Genomic DNA, 22251 nt, shown 5'->3' with positions numbered 1-22251 from the left:
TACAGCAGTGTGTCCAGCCCTAGAGTTGTGAGAGGCAAAACTCTTTCCTAATTTGAAATAATTTCTTCGAACATGTTATCCTCCTGTGACTTTCCAAGTCCTTTGGGAAGCTTGTTGAACTGGCGTTTCTGGCTTGTAGGGGAGGGTGACATTGGTGAAGAGGATTCTCCTAAAGCCCGTGGGCCTGGTGCCTCTTCCCTCTCTGATGGTGAGTGGGTCAGAGGCTTCTGATGGAGTTGTCCTAAATAAAGTGCTTGACCCTGGGGTTGGAGGCTGTTCCCAGTTGATTACTTTATTTCTGCTATTCTGTAGGCATGGGCTGTTTGTAGATAAACAGAGGAGCTCAGGGGAGGACCGGGAGTGGGGAGTTGTCTGTGGGTCTCTGGCCCCATTGGATGCTAGGCAGATGTGGACAACCACCTCCAAGCTGGTGGTCATGGGGGATATTCACCCCTACCTTTGCTGGTAAGATGCTTCCAAAGTCCACTTTGCTGTCAATGGGGATTTCTGAAGGAGTGACATCTTTGGTAAGAGAGGCACATGTGCCTGAGAGTCAGCCCAAGCCTGCAGGCAGCCCCTCAGGGTGCTCAGGGCAGCCTTGGGCTCCACTCTGGTCGCCCCTCAGTTGCACTTGGGCACAAGCTTCCATTTCACTGCCTGCTCTCCCAGGGCTGAGGCTGAGTGGGAATCTTAGCTCTTTACCTGGAACTATGCTGGAAAGAGTCCTGGGGAGCAGACTGAGCTCGTGCAACACAGCTCTGACGTGAGCCGCAGGGTCTAGTACAGGCCGAGTTACTTGCTCGTTCCTGTTTCTCTGCTGTAAGAGTGTGATGATGATCGTTTCAGCCATTCTTTACTGAGGGCCTGCTCAGCACCCTCCTGGCCGGTTGACACATGAACTATGATGTTGAATCCGCTGCCCTCCGAGCCCTGGGGGAGGAGTACTGTTGTTTCCATTTCGTGGGTCAGGAGGCTTGACACAGAGTGGTGAGATAACCGTCTCAAGGTTACACAGCTCAGTGGGAATGCGTTGGAATTCAGGGTCTGGGCTGGCCAGCCCCGAGTCCTGGTGCTTTCACTCTGCAGCTGCCGCTCCAAGGTGCCACTGAGCAGCTAATAGATTTGCTTGCCTTTTGAAAGGTGGACCTTGCTGTTCAGAGGGGAAGTGTTACTCTTTTACACACTGATCAGAGTGAGTGTGTACCTGAGTGGGTGTAGGCCAGCTGTCAGTGAGCAGCAGTCAGTGGAGTCACTCTGTTTATTGCAAGGGCAGTGGCTCAGGGTGTTTGCCAGGAGAAGGGTCAGTTTTTTCTTGGGATGAGGAGGGAGGCATTCTTCCAGGACCTGGCTGGACAGTATTCAGCTAAACAATGCCTCATTATGGTTGGGGAGGAGTCTGGACCCTGTGATTGAGGATGACCTTTTGGCAACCTGCCCAGCAGCTGTAATTATGATAGGAAACATATAAAATGACAATCTTAAATAAATACTACCTGTACCTGTTACGTGTTTTCTGGGTACCAACTACTGTGTTGTTGTTTAGTTGTTTCTGTACTAAGTTGCTGCTGTACGAAGTGCTTTATACCAGCAATCTCATTTAGTCCTTGAGAGGCTGCTGAGTCAAGTACTCTTACCCTGCACTGGAACTGAAGAGAAAGGAGATGCAGATAGGTTATGACCTGCCTAAGATCTAAGAATGAGAGAGTGGTGGTGGAGTAGAATTGGAACTCAGGTGTGCTGGACTCCCGAGTCTACCTGCCCAAGCACTGTCTGTTTTATCCCCACTGGGGCAAGCCAGGCAGCGAACCTCCTGCTCAGGCAGGAGCCCCAGGGGCTCCTGGGACCCAGACCTTGGCGTGCTGCCTGCCAGCCCAGGTCTCCTCCTCTTGATGGATGGGTGGGCAGGCAGGGTGTCCCTAAGTCAGCTACATTCTCTTGAGGCTTGTGGAAGGCTGTGCCGGTGGTGGCCCCACTTCCAGGGTGTTTTAAAATAGAAGCAACGCCTGGAAAGCCTGGCTGCCCTCTGTGAGACACTCTTGGAAGGGTGGGGGGAGGAGGACAGCTGCACTGAGAGCGCAGACCTCCCCGAGCCCGGGCATTGCTTTGCCAGCATCCCGGAGATCCAGTCAAAGCCATTCTCCTGGGCTGCCTCTTCTGGTGAGAAAGTGAGGGGTAGGGGTGTAGCGAGGCTCCTGATGGTGTTGGCCTCACGTGTTGGTTTTCAGAGCAGCTCTTGCCTCCTTGTGGAGAAGTTTCTTTTCCTGGTCCCCAGAGTTTGGAGGAGTTGCTTTTGCTCTAATCCCTGGCTGGTCTGATGCTCCTCTTACAGGCTGGCCCAGTTCTGCCATCACAGATTGCCTAGAATGGCGGTAGAAATAGCAGAGCTGCGACTTCTCTGGTGGTCTACTGGCTAAGACTCCGTGCTCCCAATGCAGGGCGCCCGGGTTCGATCACTGGTAAGGAAACTAGATCTCACATGCTGCAACTAAAGATCCCCCACGCCACAAGGAAGATCGAAGATCCTGAGTGCCACAACTAAGACCCAGAGCAGCCAAATAAATAAATATTAAAAAAAGGAAAAAGAAAGAGCAGAGCCAAAGGCTTTTGTACAAGTCTCCCTTCCTAAGGGGAACCAAAGATGATGATGCTGATGGTGATGATTGTGTGTGGATTCAGGACCTGCGGGAATCAGATGTACAGTCCCATGGCGTAATTAAAGAAAGAATGATGAACGGATCATTTGCAAAGGTGTGGACAGAGTGTGGGGACCTGAGAAGGAGTGTGGGCCTCTGGGTCCTTTAGAACCAGGAGGGGGCCCTTTGGCAGGAGATGTGGCCTTGAGTAGGGGGAAGTCACTGCCCACCTGAGGCCCAACAGGGAGGGATGACGTTGGGGAGACGAATACCCCAACTTCACTCTCCCATCTTCTGCTGGTACTCCCTATTGGCTGAGCCTACCCCACAGCCGCATGATCAGTTCTTGGGGCACAGATTAGGATGGAGGAGGAAAGTGCATCTGGCGGGGCAAACAGAGAATATCAAGAATAGTGGCCTGTGGCCACACTACCATTTCACTACCATTTATCAAGTACTCACCGTGTGTCAGACAATTCTACGTGTTCTGTTTGCCTTACTCAATCCTTGCAACAATGGCAGCAGAAAGACTCTGTTAGCCCCATTTTAGAGATGAGCAAAATGAGACCCTAGGCGTACAAGTGGCTTGTCCAAAGTCACACAGCTGGAACCTCTGCCAGTCTCGTAGCCCCTTCCATTAGTCACTGTGCCCTGCTACCTGGGTACGCAGATGAGTGGAGAAATTCCACGGCAGGTGGCTCTTGATGTTTAGATCCTAGTCCTTGTATACCCTTGTCATTGAAAATACCGTCTCTTGACTCACTGGGTGTTACCTGTGTTCAGAAGACTTGCTCTCAGCTGTTCCTGCCTGAGCCCTTTGGACCTGTGGCCACCCCGCTCTCTGTATCGGCCACTGCAGTGGTCATTGGCTCTCTGAGGGCATCAAGGCTCTGCTGCCTGGATCCTTCCAAGGGAGCTTCTGCGGAGAAAAGAGCATACTTCAAAGTGGGGGATTCTGGTGGGTGTGGTGCGGGGAGCCAGCGCACTCTTCTCCATGGCATCTGAGGGCTGCCCTGCCTGTGTGATAAGCAGTGAAAGGCTGCTGTGGGGGGGAAGGAGGCTTCTGAGTCAGTGCCTCAGGCGAGTCATGCACACTGAAGTTAGGGAGCTCTGCCCTCCTCCTGCCTTCTGGGCAGGGTGGCCAAAGCTACAGCTGGTCACCTGAGGGTTGAATGTGCCCCCCACAGGCCTTACCTGTTAGCCCTGCCACCTCTGTGATTTCAATCCGTTCCTGGAACCAGTATAGACACTAAGAGAGCTTTTCCTTTTGGTACTTCTGCTGCAGCAGCCTTTTGCAGTGTGACTTGTGGCATCGTGAATGCTACGTGGCTTAATTTCAGACACATTTGTTAGGTTTTTAAATTTTCTGTTCCTAGCTTAGAAAAAAATTATCAAGTGCCCAGACAACTTAAGTGATTAAATAGAATCAAAAATGAAAATGCTATTTTCATCTCACTCCTTTCCTAAGCCCCTTTTTTTCTGTTCTAGAAGCAGCTCCGAGGTAGCTACAGTAAATTTTCCTTCAGTCACGTGGAATTATACATATTCTGTGACTTGCATTTTTCATTGACCTGTTAGGGGCTTTCTGTGCCACCATGTGGAAATCTCCCTCATTCTTTTTGATTACCACACGGTGTTCCTTAGTTTGCAAGCACTGTAATTTTTATTCATTTGTTTCTCTGTTGGTGGACATTTAGGTTGCTTCTGGGTACTGTGTTAAAAATAACCCTGCAGTGGGCATCCTCGCGAGCATTGGGTGCCCTGCAAGTGTGTTCCTAGCAGTAGAATTGCCACTGGAATTACTGCATGTCCACTTGGGCGCTGCCAGCAATGGGCCCCTCGGGGACTGGACTGTACTATACTCTCCTACTTGGCGAGAATGGGAGTGCGCGTTTTCACCAGCAGTAGATACTGTTGTTTATATTTCTGCTAATCTGTTGGTTGAGTGAGCTTCCCAAACACAGATGTGTCATCTCTATAATGTGGCTCCTTGAAGCCCTTTGAATAAAGTCCATGCTTGGTTCTGAGGTTAGCAGTGGCAGTGCTGTCTTCTGAAGGCGCTTGGTTGGTCTCCTCAGCTTGAGTTCAGCATTCCTTAGGACATTGTGAGGATGGGGCATGTTAGTTGTGGGTCTCCCCAACATCCGTGGTGGACTTGCTGGGTGGCTCAGCGGTGAAGAATCCACCTGCAAGGCAGGAAACACTGGTTCGATCCCTGGGTCAGGAAGATCTCCTGGAGCAGGACATGGCAACCCACTCCAGAATTCTTTAAAAAAAAATAATAATAATTTTTATTTATTTATATTTTGGCTGCACTGGCTCTTTGTTGCTGCATGGGCTTTCCTCTAGTTGCCATGAGAGGGGGCAGCCCTGTAGTTGGGGGGGCACAGGCTTTTCCATGCTGCGGCTTCTTGTTGTAGAGCACACACTCTGGGCGCACAGGCTTCAGTAGTCATGGCATGTGGGTTCAATAGCTGTGGTTCCTGAGCTCAAAAGCACAAGTTCAATAGTTGAGGCACACAAGCTTAGTTGCTCTATAGCATGTGGGATTTTCCCAGATCAGGGATCGAACCCATGTCTCCTGTGTCTCCTACATTGGCAGGTGGATTCTTTACCATTGAGCCACCTGGGAAGCCCCCACTCCAGTATTTTTGCCTGGAGAATCCCATGGATAGAAGAGCCTGGCGGGCTACAGTCCGTGGGGTTGCAAAGACTTAGACATGACTTGGGTCCACCCCTGGCAGCCACCCCCACCCACCAGAAAAGCCCAGCGGAGGTGATGGAGCCCATGTCGCCCCCTGCAGAGTCCCTTTGAGCACGCGCCTGCCCCCACCTGTGGCGGTGCTGCAGCTTCCCCGTGGAGGGAGCTCCTGCCTCCTGGTTACATTGTTCACTTAGTCCCTGTTATCAGATACTGTTTCCTTTCTTTTCTGCTGTAAAAATACTTTGATGCTTGCTGCACATTTACTCATGAAACAGACATTTATGCTGAATACCTGCCATTTACTAGGCCTTGGCATGTTTGTACACATAGCCTTTTCCGTATTTTGGATAAATGTGCGCATGCTAGGCTCTGGGATGCTTTGAGTTCAGTGGTGTGATCTGGGGGTAGGTGTGCATTTTGTAGGGGTAGTGGGGCACTGGGAGCAGAGAAGCTGTCACTGTCATGTAGCTCATGAGTCCAGGAGGATATGTCCCCCCATGATGGAGGTTACATAACTGTTATGCAGACCATGCTGGGCGATATACCATCTCTCCCCTCTGAGCTTCCAGTATGGGCTGGCTTTTCATTCCTCAGCTGGAGTGGAGCTTGCATAATCTGTTCAAGGTCAGCCAAGGAGTGTTGGGTAGGTAGGCTGGCAGGCAGTGGAGGGGAACCAGCGATTCCTGTCTTCTGGTGTGACTTATTTGTCTTTCTCAAAGTCATCAGTGACTACAGGCAGGTCTGCTCAGCCTGACCTGGCCATTTCTTGCTTCCCACTTATCTTTGGGAACCAAGCTCCCAGGCTTTGCCTTGAAGCCATCACCCAGGTAGAGACCTGGGGTCTTGCCTTCCCCTTCTGATTTCCATCTGTCCAAGGCTGGCTGCCTGCCCATGTCAGAATATCCTGTTTTATGCTCAGTCTCTGGAAGCTGAGCCTCTTATAACAGTCTGTGTTTCACGTGTACAACCATATATTCCTACTTCTGTATCCACTGCGGTGTGCTCACCACCAAGAATTTAGTTCCTATCTGTCACCATATAGTTGATCCTTCACCCTCACCCCCCACGCCCACCCACCATCCTTTTCCCTTCTGGTAACCACTGCCCTGTGTTTGTTTGGGTTCATTTATTTTTGTCTCTTTTTTTTGCACTCCACATATGAGTGAAATCATAGGGGATTCAAAGAGGATATGTCCCTCCAAGATGGAGGTTACATAAAAGTCTTCTCCATCTGACTTATTTAATTTAGCATGATACCCTCAAGGTCCATCCATGTTGTCATAAATGGCCAGATTTCATCTTTTTTTTTTCCCAATGGCTGAGTAGTATTATGTCACGTGCGTGTGGATGCACACACAGACACATACATACACAAACGTGCCACATCTTCAGTATCCATTCAGTTGCTGATGGGCTTGTAGGCTGTTTCCATTTCTTGGCTGTTGTAAGTAGTGCAGCGACGAGGATAGGAGTGCATATGTCTTAACGGATTAGTGTTTTTGTATCCTTTGGATAAATACTGGAAGTAGAATTGCTGGATCATGTGATATTTCTAAGAATCTCCATACTGTTTTCCGCAGTGGCTGCGCCAGTTTACACCCTCACCAGCAGCACTTGATGGTTCCCTTTTCTGAAGACACTTGGACGGATGCTGCAGAGACGAATGGGGAGTGGTCTGGAGCCGATCCAGGCGGCGGGAGGGGCCAGGACCAGGATTCAGCCGGCGAGTCAGTGCAGGCAGGCTGTTAAGTGAGAAAGCAGGACGCTGAGTTCCCTCCCCATCTAGTCCTGGCCTGAGAAAGCACGGGTGGCAATCATTATTTCTACAGTGAGATTGTTTTTGAAGCAGGTGCTGAGGACTGTGTTGGGTGCTGTTTGCCGCTGTAAGAAGGCTGAGCTCAAACAGGCGGAACTGCTTCAGTCCTGTCAGATAAGTGCAGCAAGAGACAAGAGGTAGGCAGAGAGGAAGACTGCAGGAAGAGCAGAAGCGGGAGCTACAGCCACATAGTTGTAGGGAGCCTTTGGTGAAGAGGGCGTCAGGGTCATGCCCTCCTTGGCGGTGTTGCCTCAGGCTGAGGAGCGGGTTTGGCTCCACTCAGCCCGTGGCTCCTGTGCACCCTCCCTGCCAGCTGCTGCGCTGGGGACGCAAGGAGAGCCTGGTCTTATGAGCGCTCGCTCCGCCATCCCACCTCTCTTGTCCTGGATGGTAATCTCCTTAGTGGCCACTTTAGGGTGATTTTTGCTGTGGGTGGAGTGTGTTTTGACAGGTGGCTTTGCTTTTCAGTTTTGGGGATTAGGGATAAGCAAGGGCATTTGGGGAGCATTAAATGATGAGTGTTCTGCCTCTTTCCTGAGGGATGGACCGGTCCAGATGTGAAAGCTGCGTGTGCCTGGTGAGGTGGGTCCTGGAGCCAGGGGAGGGTACTTGGGAAGGCCCTGACCCCTGAGGTACCGGGGGTCTTAGCTGACCTGGAGATGTTGGTATGGACTGTTCTCTCTGTCACCTGGCTGGGGCTGAGTTTGTGGCCCAGGTGGGAAGGGGACAGCACTGAAGAGGGGTCCTGTGTCCACTGATAACTGTCAGTGCTGGTGTGTGTGCAGAACGTTTGGGGCCCTTTGCTGAGACATTCTGCATGTTTCCTTGGGGCTCTGTTACCTCAGCCTTCAATCCCTGGTTGTTTCCTTCTCCTGGGAGGGGCCCAGGCCCATCTGTGGGCTAAAGCAGGGAGGGCCTGGTGGTTGGTTTCCTGGTCTGTCCCTGGGGGGTGGGGTGTGCCTACGGGGTTCGTTTGGGGTGAAAGGGGAACGGGTTGGGAGAGGGGAGTCTGCAGACTTGGGAAAAAACCAGTCGAAGCTGCCTAAAATGGGTCTTCCCCCATGTTCTTTGTGCCCTGATCCTAATGTGGACTGAGTTGCCTTTGGTTCCAGCCTGATCATGTGCGAGAAATAACAACAGCAACAAAAATAGGATCACGTAAACAGATTACTGGGCTGCTCCTCTCTGCTCTGATACAAAAGGGAGCTGGGACAGAGCTAGCAAAACCTCTGAAAAAAAGTAAACTAGGACTTGGACCACAGTTTTAGCATTTAAATTGTGGAGGCTTACAGGTTTGTTTGTTTTTAAACATTATGCTCATTGGTTCTGTGTGCTCCCTGCAGAGTCTTTGAAGTTAAGGCTTTGGTCAGGCTGAACTTGCACTTGTGATCCTGCTCCCCTGGGGTCACTTGGACCACTTTTCATTGGTTTCCCACTGAACCAGGAACATGCCCTGTGGATGTTTATTTATGTGGGTACATTTGTATGTGACTTTACATGGGTGGATGCAGCTCCAGTTTGGTAATTTAGGTGTCCTGTATTTAAAATAGATACATCTTTGGGTTACTTGAAGTTTTGGGCAGTTGAGGCTAACAATTTTGGAGATGAAGAAGATGCAGAAGATAATGCTTTCTCCCGTTCCCCTCTCCTCCTGGGTGGAGCACGGGGTGTGTGCCATCCAGATTAGAGTCTTAATTCTGGGTACATAATGTGTCAATGCGGAGGCTCCCAACAACACAGCCTGGTCCTTAGGGTGAGGACTATTTGAAGTTCTTGCCTTCCTTGAACACTGAGGTGTTTAATAAATGCTTGTTGACTGACATAGTGATATACATCAATCCCAAGTAGTACTTTGATAGTTTTAAAAATAAAGTCACATTGGCACTAAGTAGATGTTTGTTCGAATTAAATTTGGGAGGGATGTGTTTGCATTTCCTTCCATGGGAAAAAGTTGCCTAGTTAGGTAGGTAGGTTTTACTCTTTCCTCTGTGAGGAATATGATACTCTAAAAGTGGGTTCCCATAAAATACAAATGTTTTATGAAATGTTGAGTCCATTCTGACACATAGTAGGTACTCCATAAATGTTTGTTGAATGAATGAAATCAGAATTGTCTGGAAAATATGATACTCTGAAAAGCCCTGATTTCTATTCAGTGTATTTAATGTCCTAGCAGTCAATATTTTGTAAGGAGATAATGTCTTATTGGCAAGAGTCCTGCAGTTCAGTAAAGTAGCTGGCTCATGGGAGTGTGTCTTTGACAATCAATTCATTTAGCAAATACTGACTGACTCCTGCCATATTCTGGGCCTGTGCTTAATCCTGGGAATACCTAGGAGAAGAGGTCTCCAAGGTCAGACTGGTCTGCTGTCAGTAAAAACCTACTGGGTGTTTCCACTTCTGGCCGCACAAGAAGCAGGAGACGGCACACACCTGGGGGAAAAAGGTACCTGGAAGTCAGTGCTGATGATTTTTATTGGTGGAAAATGAATATCTGTAATTTCCAGGGTGTTTATTTTGGTGATTCTTTTATTATAGCAGAAGATGGCTGTGCCTCCCACGTATGCTGATCTTGGCAAATCTGCCAGGGATGTCTTCACCAAGGGCTATGGTGAGTGTTGCATGGAGTGGCCTTTCAGCTCAGAGACTGGGTTTGCTTGTTTGGTATTCTACCCGTCACAGTTTGAGAGAGCTGGGTCAGTCAGCTCTTAGAACCTTCATGTCAGGGAAAAAGGATAAGCCTTCTGTGGCTAGTCACGCAGTTTTGGTCGTGCACCCAGTCCAGGTAGGCTAGCGAATTGCTCAGACAAGTGGACCTTCCTGTTTCCTCTCCCAGGCGGGAGCAGGTCTGGGTGCCGCTGCGGTGGACTGCAGCTTCTAAATTTAGCCTGTCCTTAGGCTGGTGCTCACGCTGTCACACACCTTTTTCTCAGACTCCTCTGGGACTGCAGGTGGGGCTGTGCCTGTTCTATCTGCCACTGTTCCGTGGCAACCAGGCTCCATGGCAACCAAGCTCCACCCACAGAGGCAGGCAGCAGTGGAGACTGGTACCCTCTACACTCATGGCATTTTTAAGATTTCCTAAGGGAGGCAGAGATGCTGCTCTTGAGTTATTTAATCTATTAACAGTGACCATGTTCTTTCTTTAGGATTTGGCTTAATAAAACTTGATCTGAAAACAAAATCTGAGAATGGACTGGTAAGTTGTCTGGCCCACATGGAGTATGGATATTTATTGTAGATCAGTAAATAATAAATAACTTCCATCTGAGTGGCAAACAAAGGAACTTTTCTGATTGTGGCAACTTGTGGTTGTCACATTTATTGCATCTTCTGTGGAATGGGTGGTCCAGGGGAACCAAGCTACTAGGTCCCCAATTCAGCATCTATTACTACTCATAGGAATATGAGGCAGGCCTCTGATTTATTTTTCCTTATGTATCTTATTTCAAAATTGACCTGTGTTCCATACCACATGATTATTAAAAGAAAAAAATTAGTAGTTTCTTTTAGATTGTGCATGTGGTGATTGTCGGCAGGAAGAAGTTTTGGGTAGAATTACTGCGATGTCCGCTTTAGCTCAAAGCTTTTTCTCTGTGTGAGCCTGGAGACAGGCTGGAAGGAGGACAGGATGCCTTCCTGTCCAGACTGAAGACTTGCAGAGGAGGAAGGAAGCTGTCTCCTGATATAGAATTCTCTGTAAGATTCCTTTAGTTAGCGGATTCCATCTTTAAATAGTTGTTTAGTTGCAAAGTCGTGTCCAACTCTGCGACCCCATGGACTGTAGCCCACCAGGCTCCTCTGTCCTTGGGATTTCCTAGGCAAGAATACCAGAATAGGTTGCTATTTCCTTCTCCAGGGAATCTTTCCAATCCAAGGATAGAATTCGCATCTCCTATATTGGCAGGCGGATTCTTTACCACTGAGCCACCGGGGAAGCCTTTTTGACACTTTATCTAATTGAATTATAGATGGAGCTTTGGCACCCACACATTCAGGGTCTCACCTCTTGCATAAAGGAAAGTGCAGTCCATTTAGGGGTGGAGTGATGCAGAATGAAGTGCTGGCATGCAGGCTGTGACTGTCTTCTTTAAAGGAATTTACGAGCTCAGGTTCAGCCAACACCGAGACCACCAAAGTGACGGGCAGCCTGGAAACCAAGTACAGATGGACTGAATATGGTCTGACGTTTACAGAGAAATGGAACACTGACAACACGCTGGGCACGGAGATTACTGTGGAAGATCAGGTAATGCTCACCTGTGGAAAAACGCAGTTTTATCAAGTGACATCTGCTGGCCTGTCTTGTGACTAAACCTGTTGGTGAATTTCTTTTCTGTTCAGCTTGCACGTGGCCTGAAGCTGACCTTCGATTCATCCTTCTCACCAAACACTGGGTAAGAATTTCATGTTTTCTCCTTAAGGACACTTAGCAGTGTTTTATAGTAAGGTTCATTCTGTGCTGTTTGTTATTGTTTTCCTGGCCTCAGCTGAGGAGGCTGCAGGACTTCTGGTCCAGTGATGCTCCATTCCATGTGAGTGAGGCTGCTTGTAATGTTAAGAGGCCAAGGCTATAGGGCAGTGTTTGGAAGCAGGGGCTAATGGGTCACTGTTGCCAGCCTCATTTTTTTCAGGCTGGAGAGCCCTTTCCCCAGCTTCCTACTTAGGGACACTGAGAGTGTGTGGGCTTAATTGCAAGGTGGCTCCTGAGGCTTCGCTTTTCTGCTTCAGGCCCTCCAGCCACAGGCAGATTAGGCTTGCTGGTTAATAAGGACCTGGGTCTTCCCTGATGGCTCAGCAGGTAATGAGCCATCAGTGCTGCAGTGCAGGAGACACAAGATGCAGGTTCGCTCCCTGGATCAGGAAGATCCCCTGCGGGAAGAAAATGGCAGCCTATTCCAGTATTCTTGTCTGGAGAATCTCATGGACAGAGAAGCCTGGCGGGCTACAGTCAATGAGATTGCAAAGAGTCGGACGTGATTTGGTGACTAAGCATGGCATAGCACGGGAGGCAAGAGGATGTGTTGGTCTGCCTCAGCTCCTGGAGCTTTTCATAGTGGCTGAGGGAGTTGTTCTCCTCCAGAACACACTCTTGTTTTTTTCCACTCAGCAGTTGGGTCTTTTAGATCTGGGAAGGTTGTTTTGCACACTGATGATAAGCCTCAAGGGCGTGTATTGAATTTCATTTCCTAGTTTTTTTAGTTTTTAAAAATTATGGTAAAATGCACATAAAATTTACTGCCTCAACCATCTTTTAGGTGTGTGGTTCAGTGGCATTCTGAATTCCATTTTTTGCCATTTCATGTTATTTTCTTCTCTCTCTCCTTCCTTTTTCTTCTTCCAATGAATATTTATTAGAGGGAGACTCTCCCGAGTTCAGACCCTGTGCAGGGTGACCACAAGGACTGGGCACATTGGGATCCTGCCTCTAGGTTGTAGTCTTTTTATAACTTGATTATGGGTGGTCTGAAGATTATTGGCCAGGAGTTGAATTTACCTTGTTCTCATCTCTACTGGAGTTTCTCCTGCAGGAGCATGGCCTTCCTGCTTGTCTGCTTCCCCCAGGCACCGTGATGGGAGAAGTTATCCAGAGAGACACTGATAGCACGAGGGCTGGAGGATGTGCCCACATGCCTGAATTTGCTGTTTAGGACTTTGCCTGCTGCCCTGAGGTGGCACACTTTGGAATTTGTAAAGGGTTTTCTCACTGCCTTTGGGGAGTTTGCAGAGATGTCTCTAAGACTTGCAGTAATACATACATAACTGAAAAGTTTTTTTATTTGCATATTTAACTATTTTTATACTTAACATATATAAAAATGTTGCACAAATAGTGTACAGAATCCTCTTATATTCTTTACTTGCCTTCTCCTAATGTTAATATCTCATATAATTATCAGACCAGGAGATTTGTTAGCTAATCTTTTGTCCTTCTGATGTCTTATTTCTCGTTCATGATCTAGTTCAGGATACTACATTGCTTTTAATTGCAAAGTCTCCTTTGTCTCTTCTAACCTGGGGCATAGTCTTTATCTTTTATGACTTTGTCACTTTGAAAGATAATTGGCCAATTACTTTGTAGAATCCTTCGGTTTGGATTTGTCTGATGTTTTCTCATGGTTAAACGCAGGTTATGCATTTGTGACAACCACAGACATCATGTTGTGTTCTCTCCATCTTGGTGTATGACATCAGGAGGTATATGTTAATGTGCCTCCTTACTGGTGATGGTACTTGGGTCACTTGATTAAAGTGGTGTTTGCAGATTTAGCTGTAAAACTAATTTTTTTCTCTTTATAATTAACAAGTATCTTGTCTGGGAGATGCTTTGAGACCATGCAGATATTTTATTTTTTATACTTTGACTCAACAAGTATTAGCATCCATTAGTGATTCTGGCCTATAACAATTATGTTTGGCAAATGGTGATTTTCTGTTCCCATCATCCCTTCTACATTTATTGAGATTTTACTGTGAAGAAGAGTTCTTCCTTCACCACCTTTTATTTATTTGATCAGTTATTTGTATCAGTATGGATTCTTAGACATTTATTTTACTGTACAGTTTATAATCAGTACTATAATTTAGTTTCTCATGCTGTCCCAGGTATGGCCATTGGGAGTGCCTTCAAGTTGACGTCCTGTGTGTTTTTGACAAGCCCCTGTCATGAATACTTCTTCAGAAAATGTCCTTGTCCTTTTCTAGTCCTGCTATCAGCCATTTCTCCAAGAAGCTTTGGTTCCTTTTATTGAGGAATGGTGTTTAGAAACCAAGACTGTGGGCACAAGATGTACTCATTGCTATTGGGTATTTGAGGAAGGTTTTGATGACTTGGTGAAGATTGGAAATGAAAGCTGTCTTTCCAAGTGTCTGAGGGGTACAGCCTGGGAAAGCATCCTGGCTTCCTTTAAGGAGCTAAACATCACCACAGCCGGATGAGGCTGCAGACGACCTCATCAGGACACTGGTACCTGCCACATATAAAGCCAGCTCATTAACCACAGCTTAGACTATACCTCTCCGGAGAAGGCGATGGCACCCCACTCCAGTACTCTTGCCTGGAAAGTCCCATGGATGGAGGAGCCTGGTAGGCTGCAGTCCATGGGGTTGCTAAGAGTCAGATACGACTGAGCGACTTCACTTTCACTTTTCACTTTCATGCATTGGAGAAGGAAATGGCAACCCACTCCAGTGTTCTTGCCTGGAGAATCCCAGGGACGGGGGAGCCTGGTGGCTGCTGTCTATGGGGTCGCACAGAGTCAGACACGACTGAAATGACTTAGCAGCAGCAGCAGAGTATACCTCTCAAATGCTTGTCAAATTAGCACCATTGTTTAAATAGCTTCAAAAGAATCCCAGTAATATCTGAAAGGGGAAAAGGTCCAAAGGTGTGGAATGCTGCCTAGAGCCAAGCCTGGAGAGAAGCCTGAGTCACCGCCCCAGCAGTGCGCATTCCCTGGGACCTGGTGCCTCTGGCCAGAATCCATGGAGGTGATACATGGAGGCACCTTGTAACTGTCCACTGCGGCTGGTCCACACCCCTGGTCAGAGCCCCCGTCACAGGTGTTGTATTTTGTGTCAGCAGCCGCGTTTTCCCTGTGGTCAGAAGATGCCTGCTATGTCCATGTCTTGGTTTCTCCCTCTTTCTAAATGTCAGCCTCTGAGCAGCTGTTTTTTCCATCAGTTACCCTACCCTGTTTGGTGCCAGTTAGGTACATCATCATAACCCAGGTTTCTTCCTCTAAAGAGCAGGCAGACCTAAATAGGTTTGTTTTCTTTTTTTCCTTTTGGCTACCCCGTGCAGCTTGCAAGATCTTAGTTCCTTGACCAAGGATCGAACATGTTCCCCCTGCGTTGGGAGCATGGAGTCTTAACCACTGGACCATCAGGGAAGCCCCTTAAGTTTTTCTTCCTGAGAGAGAGAGAGTTTGGCTGGCACTCCTTTTCTTCAAAGCTTGCGAGAATGCCCAGAGGCAACTTGAACAAAAGTTGCAAGTTTCACTGTCACTAGGGAAGGCTGTTAGTTTTATTTTCACCTGTGATCTCTGAAATTTTGACTCATTGAAACTTGGAGTGTTTAATCTTTACATTTTTTATTACTGAAAATTTCAAACATGCAAACGAATGCCAAAAAGTATATTATACCTTCATCATGTTTTCATCACCGAGCTTTTAATAATTATCATCCCATGGCCAGTCATGTTTAATTTATACATCCATAATCAATCCCTCCTACCCTCAGATTATTTTGAATAACAGATATCACATAATTTTATCTGTGTATATTTTAATATGTATCTTTAAATAAGATTCCTTTTGAAGAAAGCATAACCACGATATTACGTTGTGAAAATTAATCATAATTTCTTCATATTGTCTCTTCAGATTTAGCTGATTTCATGAAACTTTTTTATAGAATCAAAAATTGTCTATACATAAAGATTGGTTCATATGGCCCCTTAATCTTAGTTTTTAAGAATCTTGTTTTTTTTTTTTCCCCCTTGAGATTTATTTGTTTAAATGAGATCATTTGTTTTCTAGAATTACGCATAAATTTTGCTGTTTATATTCTGTGGTGTTGTTTAACTTGTCCCCCTGTCCCCCACATTTCCTGTGGATTGCTAAGTCTAGAGGCTTCATCACATTTAGAGTCCATTGGGCGGGTGTGGTGCTGAAATATGCTTCCATAAGGATGCACACAGAAGTTTGGTTTTTCTCTTTGTATGTTAGTGCCATTCATGATCTACTCAAGGGGTTACAAATTGGTGATATTTCTACCTTTATCTTTGCTTCATTTTTTTTAGCTGGAATATTTCAATAAAGAAAAACTTCTCATCAACTCTGGTTATCTTGCCGTATAGTTAGTATAGGAAAGGTGGGTTACATGTTTGGTGCCTTTTTTATTAACTGTTTTCAAAACACATTGGTCCACTAGTCTCTAAAGATGACCAATGTGTATGTGTCTTGAGTTCATAGGTTGAAACATTTGATACACTTCGATCCATTGCTCATACTGTCCCATGTTTGAAGCCCTTGGGAGCCTCTTCACGTTAGTTCTCAATCCTTTTGCTCCAACATCAAGTTCTTTGATAGCTCCCATCAAGCTCATCCTGCACCTTTCCTGCCTCAACCTGTAATCTGCAGTTTTCTGAGGAGTGTTGGTTCCTTTTAGGAGGGAATGGTATTTAGGGCCCACAGTCTGGGTGTTGGAGGTAAAGCTTTAATCTCAGTATGAATGAAGTTGGGGTGGACAGGGCTATGTGGTTCTTGATCCTTGAAGCATACCTGCTTTCTCCTGTGGTCTCCACTGGAAGTGTTCTTGTTGTGGAAGATGTTCATTTTGCAGTTGAATGACAGAAACTATCTGGTGGAAATAGTCAGTTTTATTGGATAGATATGATCTTGTCTCTAATGCTGATTTTTGGTAAAAGGCATGATGATAATGTATTTGCAGGTGACACAACTCACCTGCACTTCCTGAGAAATGCTGGGTCTTGTGAAATAGGGAAGGGAGGCACTGATCTGGTCATACATGCAAATCTGGGGTCTTGTCCAGACTACAAAGGCTTCCTGGCCCCTTATGACTGCAGGAACCCAGGTTCTACCTCTCTACCTGATTCTCTGAATACTGAATTAAAAGCCACCTGTTGAATTTACTTAGAAGGGATCTAGTATTTATTTATTTACTAAGTGAGCCACATAGTAAAAGCTGCTGTTTAGGGACTTCCCTGGTGATCCAATCAATGGTTAGGACTTGGTGCACTCACTGCTGGGGCCCCAGGTTCAATCCCTGGCTGGGGAACTAAGATCCCACATCCTGTGGGATGTGACCAAAAAAGAAAATTGTTGAAAAGGAGCTGCTGTTTAGATAGCTAGCTTCATGACAGATTTTTTTTTTTTTTTTCCTCAACAGATGTGGAAAATAGCAAGGATGCATCTGTTTCATAATTACATGGTGACACTCTACCTAATGAATGCCTGTGTAGGTCACTACATTAAGCATAGGGAGATGCTAGTAAAAATCACTTAGTGTTTCTTTTACAAGCCTGTGTTTTCACTTCATTAAGGTGGCATTTCTGCATTATTTTGGATTTTGGTTGAAGAGAGGTTGCAACAGCTGCTTAAGGAGATCTGGGGCCCTGCTTTGCCTTCCTACCCCCCTATTCAAATAGGGATTAGTTTTTTAAAATGTGTATTCTAGCATGGTTGTCATGAAATGAGTTAACTTCTGATTTTAATATGATTTCTTTTCCTCCAGGAAAAAAAATGCTAAAATCAAGACAGGGTACAAGCGGGAACATATCAACCTGGGCTGCGATGTGGATTTTGACATAGCTGGTCCTTCCATCCGGGGCGCTCTGGTGCTGGGTTATGAAGGTTGGCTGGCTGGCTACCAGATGAATTTTGAGACTGCAAAGTCTCGAGTGACTCAGAGCAACTTTGCAGTTGGCTACAAGACCGATGAGTTCCAGCTTCACACTAATGTGTAAGTGTACATGAGTGTGTGCAGTCTGGGGATTGTTGTTCATGATTTTTTTCTAAGCGCAATTTTTAATTACTGTGAAGTGAGTTTGTTGGAATCAGATGAGCCAAATGGCCTGCTGCTGTTTTTCTTATTTCTCACTTACCCGTTTCCCGAGGTGATGTAGGTTCTTCCTATTCTGTGGAGAGTAAAATGTTGCCCCTGGTGCACACAGAAAGACTGATCAGTTATGGCAAGAGCGTGATGTCAGTCCACAGGAGCATCCCTTCCCTGCAGTGTTACGGACACTGGCGGTCTTTTCATTTTAGTTAATAGGATGGGGGTGGGGAGTTGTAGCCCTCTCTCTCTTTCTCTGTATACTGCCTGAGAACCAGCTTGCTGTACTGAATGGAATGTTGGCATGGGAGACAAATTAGGAGATGACTGTCTCAGTTAAATACTGTCTTCTCTGCATGGCAGTCCATTTAAAAGTTTATTAACTGGACAGTATTGTGAAAGGAAGAGAATATTACAGAGTAGGTTAGAGAGGACCCTTTGTAATCAAACTTGAGGGTTGAAGTAGAGTACTGATTTAGATTGGAGGGAAACAAAAATTTCATCCATGATATCTCTGTAGATCCAAGAAACTAATGAGTGGTATAAGTTGGGTACGACTTTACCACATTTCTTTCTTTCCACTAGAGGTCACTAAAGAAGTGACTTAAAATTTACAAAGTAAATGGTATTTGTGTCTAAACTAGTAACATTTCTATTAATAAAAAATTTGAGTCTTTTTTATAATAAATTAACATAAAGATGTATATTAGTATAAAAAATTAATAAAATCTGAGTCTTTTAAAACTAAAACGTCAAAGGAAAACTATAGAGATGGACAGCCCAGTGGTTGAGAGGGGAACAGGGAGGGTGTTATACAAAGAGGCACACAGGGGAGTTTGACTGTGGGACTGTTCTATATCCTGGCCACACAAGTTTGTCTATAAAAACTCACAGAAGTAAAAACTCAAAAAAGGTAAAAAAAAAATGTAAATTTAAAAAAGATAACATGCAGGATAGTCACAGGAAAAATATCACAAGCATAGAAGTATTTTTTTAATTGAGAATTTTGGCTGATTCGGAAAGTGCTTCCTTGGTTTGGAATTGGGAAATTGTACAGTTCTAGGAAGAGCGATGACTGTTAGCTGTTTTTCTTATCTGAGCCTCAAGGCTTTCAATAAGTGGACATGGTTCATTTTGGAACTGACACAGCTAGTTTGGGTTGCCGTGGTCTTGCAGAGGCCCAGATGTGTAACAGATATTCTGTATGTTTCATACAGATGAATTCTGTACAGCGAGTTCCCCTCTGTCTATGGTTTTAAGAGTTCAGTACAGGAAGGCAGTGTTGCTGGTTTTAGAATGCATTGAGAAATCTAACATTTAAACACATTTAAGCCCAAGAAAATTTCCCTCTTTGCGTTATACCACAGTCACTCCAGACTCTATTGTGTTTGACAAGCTGCTGTTTTATAGCATACTGACCTTCTGAAGAAGTTAGATTCCCTATGAATCAGGTGGGGTCTGGGCTCTTCCTGTACTTTTTGGAATCACAGTGTCTGACTGGCTGAATGTCAGGGGAGAACTTAAGAACTTAGAATGTGTTCTGTGAGCATCTACTTTAGGAGAGTGTATTAGTGAAGAGCAGAGTTTGTAATGAAACAGCAACAATTTTTTTGTTGGGTTAGTGAGTTCTAGGCTCTTTGCTGGACTCTGCCTTAACAGTTTCCAGTGCCGTTTCCACTGGAGACACCCAAAATGATGGAGCAGAATTTTGACATTGTATTTTTATATTAAAAATGTCAGGGAGGGGAAGAGGGTATTCCTAGAGGCTGCAAAGAGAGGAAACAGTTTGGCCTGCTGGGTTTCATTCCATGTTTGAAAGACAGAAACATTTTATAATATGGCAAGTTGCTCCTTTTCAGGGCTCACCAAGACTATAGGTGTGGCAGCATGGGTCAACAGTATGCATTGGCCAACGGGCCTCAATTATAGGTTAAGTTCTTTTGTAATTGCTGTTCCTCCTACTGGCCGTGCATCCTCAGCAGTGGGTGCAGCTGCTGGTGCTAAGCACTGGCTATAGGCTGCCTTCTGAGGAGTATGAATGGTCTGGACTTTGTTACCACTTCTGGCTTTGTTCTTGATTCTATGTTTATAATACAGCATTTCATAAATGCAATAACTTTAGCAGCTGAAGGAAGAACTCACTCAGAATTCACAATCCCATTGCCCTAGTCACCATTTTTATTTTAAAGAATATTTTGGAAGCAAACTTCAAGTTCCATGCAGCCCGAGTAGTTGACTGAGCTGCCTTGCATGTTCCCAGTGATGTCTGAGATAGCTTTTACCTTCTGTGAACCTTCCCAACCCTGGTGTCTATGCCATTCCTATCAGGCTTCCTGTAATTTGGTGCCTGTTTTGTGATCAGTTCAGACCATTTACAACATTCCCATTCTTTGTTAAGACTTAGTTGGCTTTGCCCAGCTCAGCCCCCCTTGCTAAGCTGCTTGGTATCTGTGCTGTGCTTATTTGCAGAAATGATGGAACAGAGTTTGGTGGCTCCATTTATCAGAAGGTGAACAAGAAGTTGGAGACCGCTGTTAATCTGGCCTGGACCGCAGGAAACAGCAACACTCGCTTCGGAATAGCAGCCAAGTACCAGATTGACCCTGATGCCTGCTTCTCGGTGGGTGCCTGTGGAATCATGCATTGCTGAGACCCCACCTGATCCCTTAGTTGGAATCCTCTTGGGCTGATGGAGTTCCATGCTTCAGATGGTGATTTTTCTCACTGTGAAAGGGTTTACCATGAGTAAAACAATGAGAGTAATAGTACTTACTGTACTTCCTGTGGGTGCCAAACACTGTATGGAGCCTATTACATGTGAATTACTGTATTTAGTTCTTATACCACCCACTTCAGATAGGTGCCATCCATGTTTTCACAAATGAGGAACTGAAAGCTCAGAGCAGCTGAGTGACTTCCCCAAGGGCAGGAGTTGGTAAGTGCTGGGGTTTGTGTTTGACCCAGAGTGCCTTGCTGTGGAGCCTCTTCTCTAACCAGTCCCTAGTCCATGCTGCAGACGGTAAACCTTGAACCCAAGGTTTTAAATGTTCCTTTCCCCCTCACTTTTCATTCTCTTGCCCTGCTCCCGTACTGCATATTAAGAAATCAGGTCCTCGTACTGACTGGTTGGCCTCTTATCTTGCAGACCCCTGTAGCATAGCTCGTGGACCCTTGGGTTGCTGCAGTTTTTGCATTACATCTTGTTGAGCTCATCTCTGTTGTCACAGGGCACTGCCAGCTGTAGCCCTTTTGGGGTGAAATGAGGAAATCTCATGTTGCAGGATGCTTTCTGGGCTGGCTGTGTAATTTACAGTCTCCTGAGATAGGAACTGAATTTGGCTTCTTTAAGTTTAGGCACTTTAAAACAAAGGAAAAGGGGCCATGTTATTTGGATGGCATGGGCAAAATGGAACAGCTAGATGGGGCACTGCCTGCCTGGAGGCCTTCCTTCCTCTTTTCTTCTGTGGGAGATGCCAGGTCTAAAAACACACACCCTGGTAGCTCTCGCTTTCGCCAGGACTCGATGTTCTCACAGCCTGAGCTTGCTCTGCTGACCTCTCATTTCCCAGAAAGGGGTCAGGGAGAGGCCCAGATTTCCCTACAACTCAGGCAGGAGAATAAGGGGAAAATTATTATTGACTCACTTGCTTTATTGATTATTAATCAGCACTCACTAAGTATAAGATTTAAGTCATTCTTCAGGAATTCTTTTGCTCCAAATATTCAGGCTTGTCTGTGCTGCATTTCCTTCATGTCATTATGGTTTTTGTTTCTGTTTTTCATGAAGAGAAAATTCAAACAATGTTCTGCCACTTAACAAAAGCTTCATAACCTCATCAGATATTTGCTCTGTATTTCCTTATCCCAACAAGTAGATCTTGAAGAACTCTTTTATACAAGAAAGTCTTTTAGGTCTCTGGCCATAAGTGAAGGTGTTCTCACCTGCTCTAACTTAAAAATACAGATATACTCAGTATAAATGGAATTGGGTCACATACCATAAGGAATCAAATGTAAATAATAACTTCCCTTTAATTGAAAATGGTGTTATCTCTTTGTGTTACTTTCTGAGACGTAGTTCCTAAACTTAATATATTTCATATTGAATTTAATGAATCCTGTAAACAAAGAGGTCATGAAAAAATAGAATTTGATGCTGAAATCCAGAGTTGGTTGGTTAAAAAGCTCTTATTCAGTTCGGAGACGGTAACATGAAGTATTTAACATTTTCACTCTTACCTTTTCCTTGACTAGGCTAAAGTGAACAACTCCAGCCTGATAGGATTAGGATATACTCAGACCCTAAAGCCAGGTATGTATTGGTGAGATTAGCTGTCTTAAAATGTGGTGCTGGTTTTGCTGCTTTAGGTTAATTGCTTATAAATAACTGTACAGAACATTGTAAATGAGTGTATATCACATTTTATAGTTGAATGTTTATAAAGGAGTGCTGTCATTATAAAACATTTGGAGAACAGGAGAGGTGATAAGTAGGAGAAAAAAGGCCAAGGCTAACATA

General features: G+C 45.6%; 1 protein-coding gene across 16 annotated transcripts in view; it reads left to right on the top strand.

Annotated features, from left to right (window-relative positions):
* The window catches only part of VDAC1 (voltage dependent anion channel 1), a 79858-nt gene that overhangs the window by 55960 nt on the left and 1647 nt on the right, over positions 1-22251 (top strand). For 4 of the 16 annotated variants that reach the window (XM_086411599.1, XM_086411594.1, XM_086411585.1 and 1 more), the window contains 7 exons: positions 9692-9764; positions 10303-10352; positions 11250-11402; positions 11498-11550; positions 17412-17639; positions 20202-20352; positions 21987-22044. In XM_086411599.1, the coding sequence (XP_086267725.1) occupies positions 9698-9764; positions 10303-10352; positions 11250-11402; positions 11498-11550; positions 17412-17639; positions 20202-20352; positions 21987-22044 (760 nt within the window). In that variant the 5' untranslated portion in view covers positions 9692-9697. Of the gene's footprint in view, positions 1-2329; positions 2457-6917; positions 7291-7692; positions 7736-9430; positions 9600-9691; positions 9765-10302; positions 10353-11249; positions 11403-11497; positions 11551-17411; positions 17640-20201; positions 20353-21986; positions 22045-22251 lie in introns of those variants that run through there. The other 12 variants (XM_086411588.1, XM_086411590.1, XM_086411592.1 and 9 more) reach the window with 9 other exon arrangements.

Source organism: Bos grunniens, chromosome 7 (genome assembly GCF_055505025.1).
Source record: "Bos grunniens cultivar Pamir isolate PY7600 chromosome 7, Bosgru_T2T1.0, whole genome shotgun sequence".
In the NCBI taxonomy this organism is placed as follows: Eukaryota; Metazoa; Chordata; class Mammalia; order Artiodactyla; family Bovidae; genus Bos; species Bos grunniens.
The sequence above is the reverse complement of the archived record's forward strand: the minus strand, read 5'-3'. Positions and strand labels throughout refer to the sequence as shown.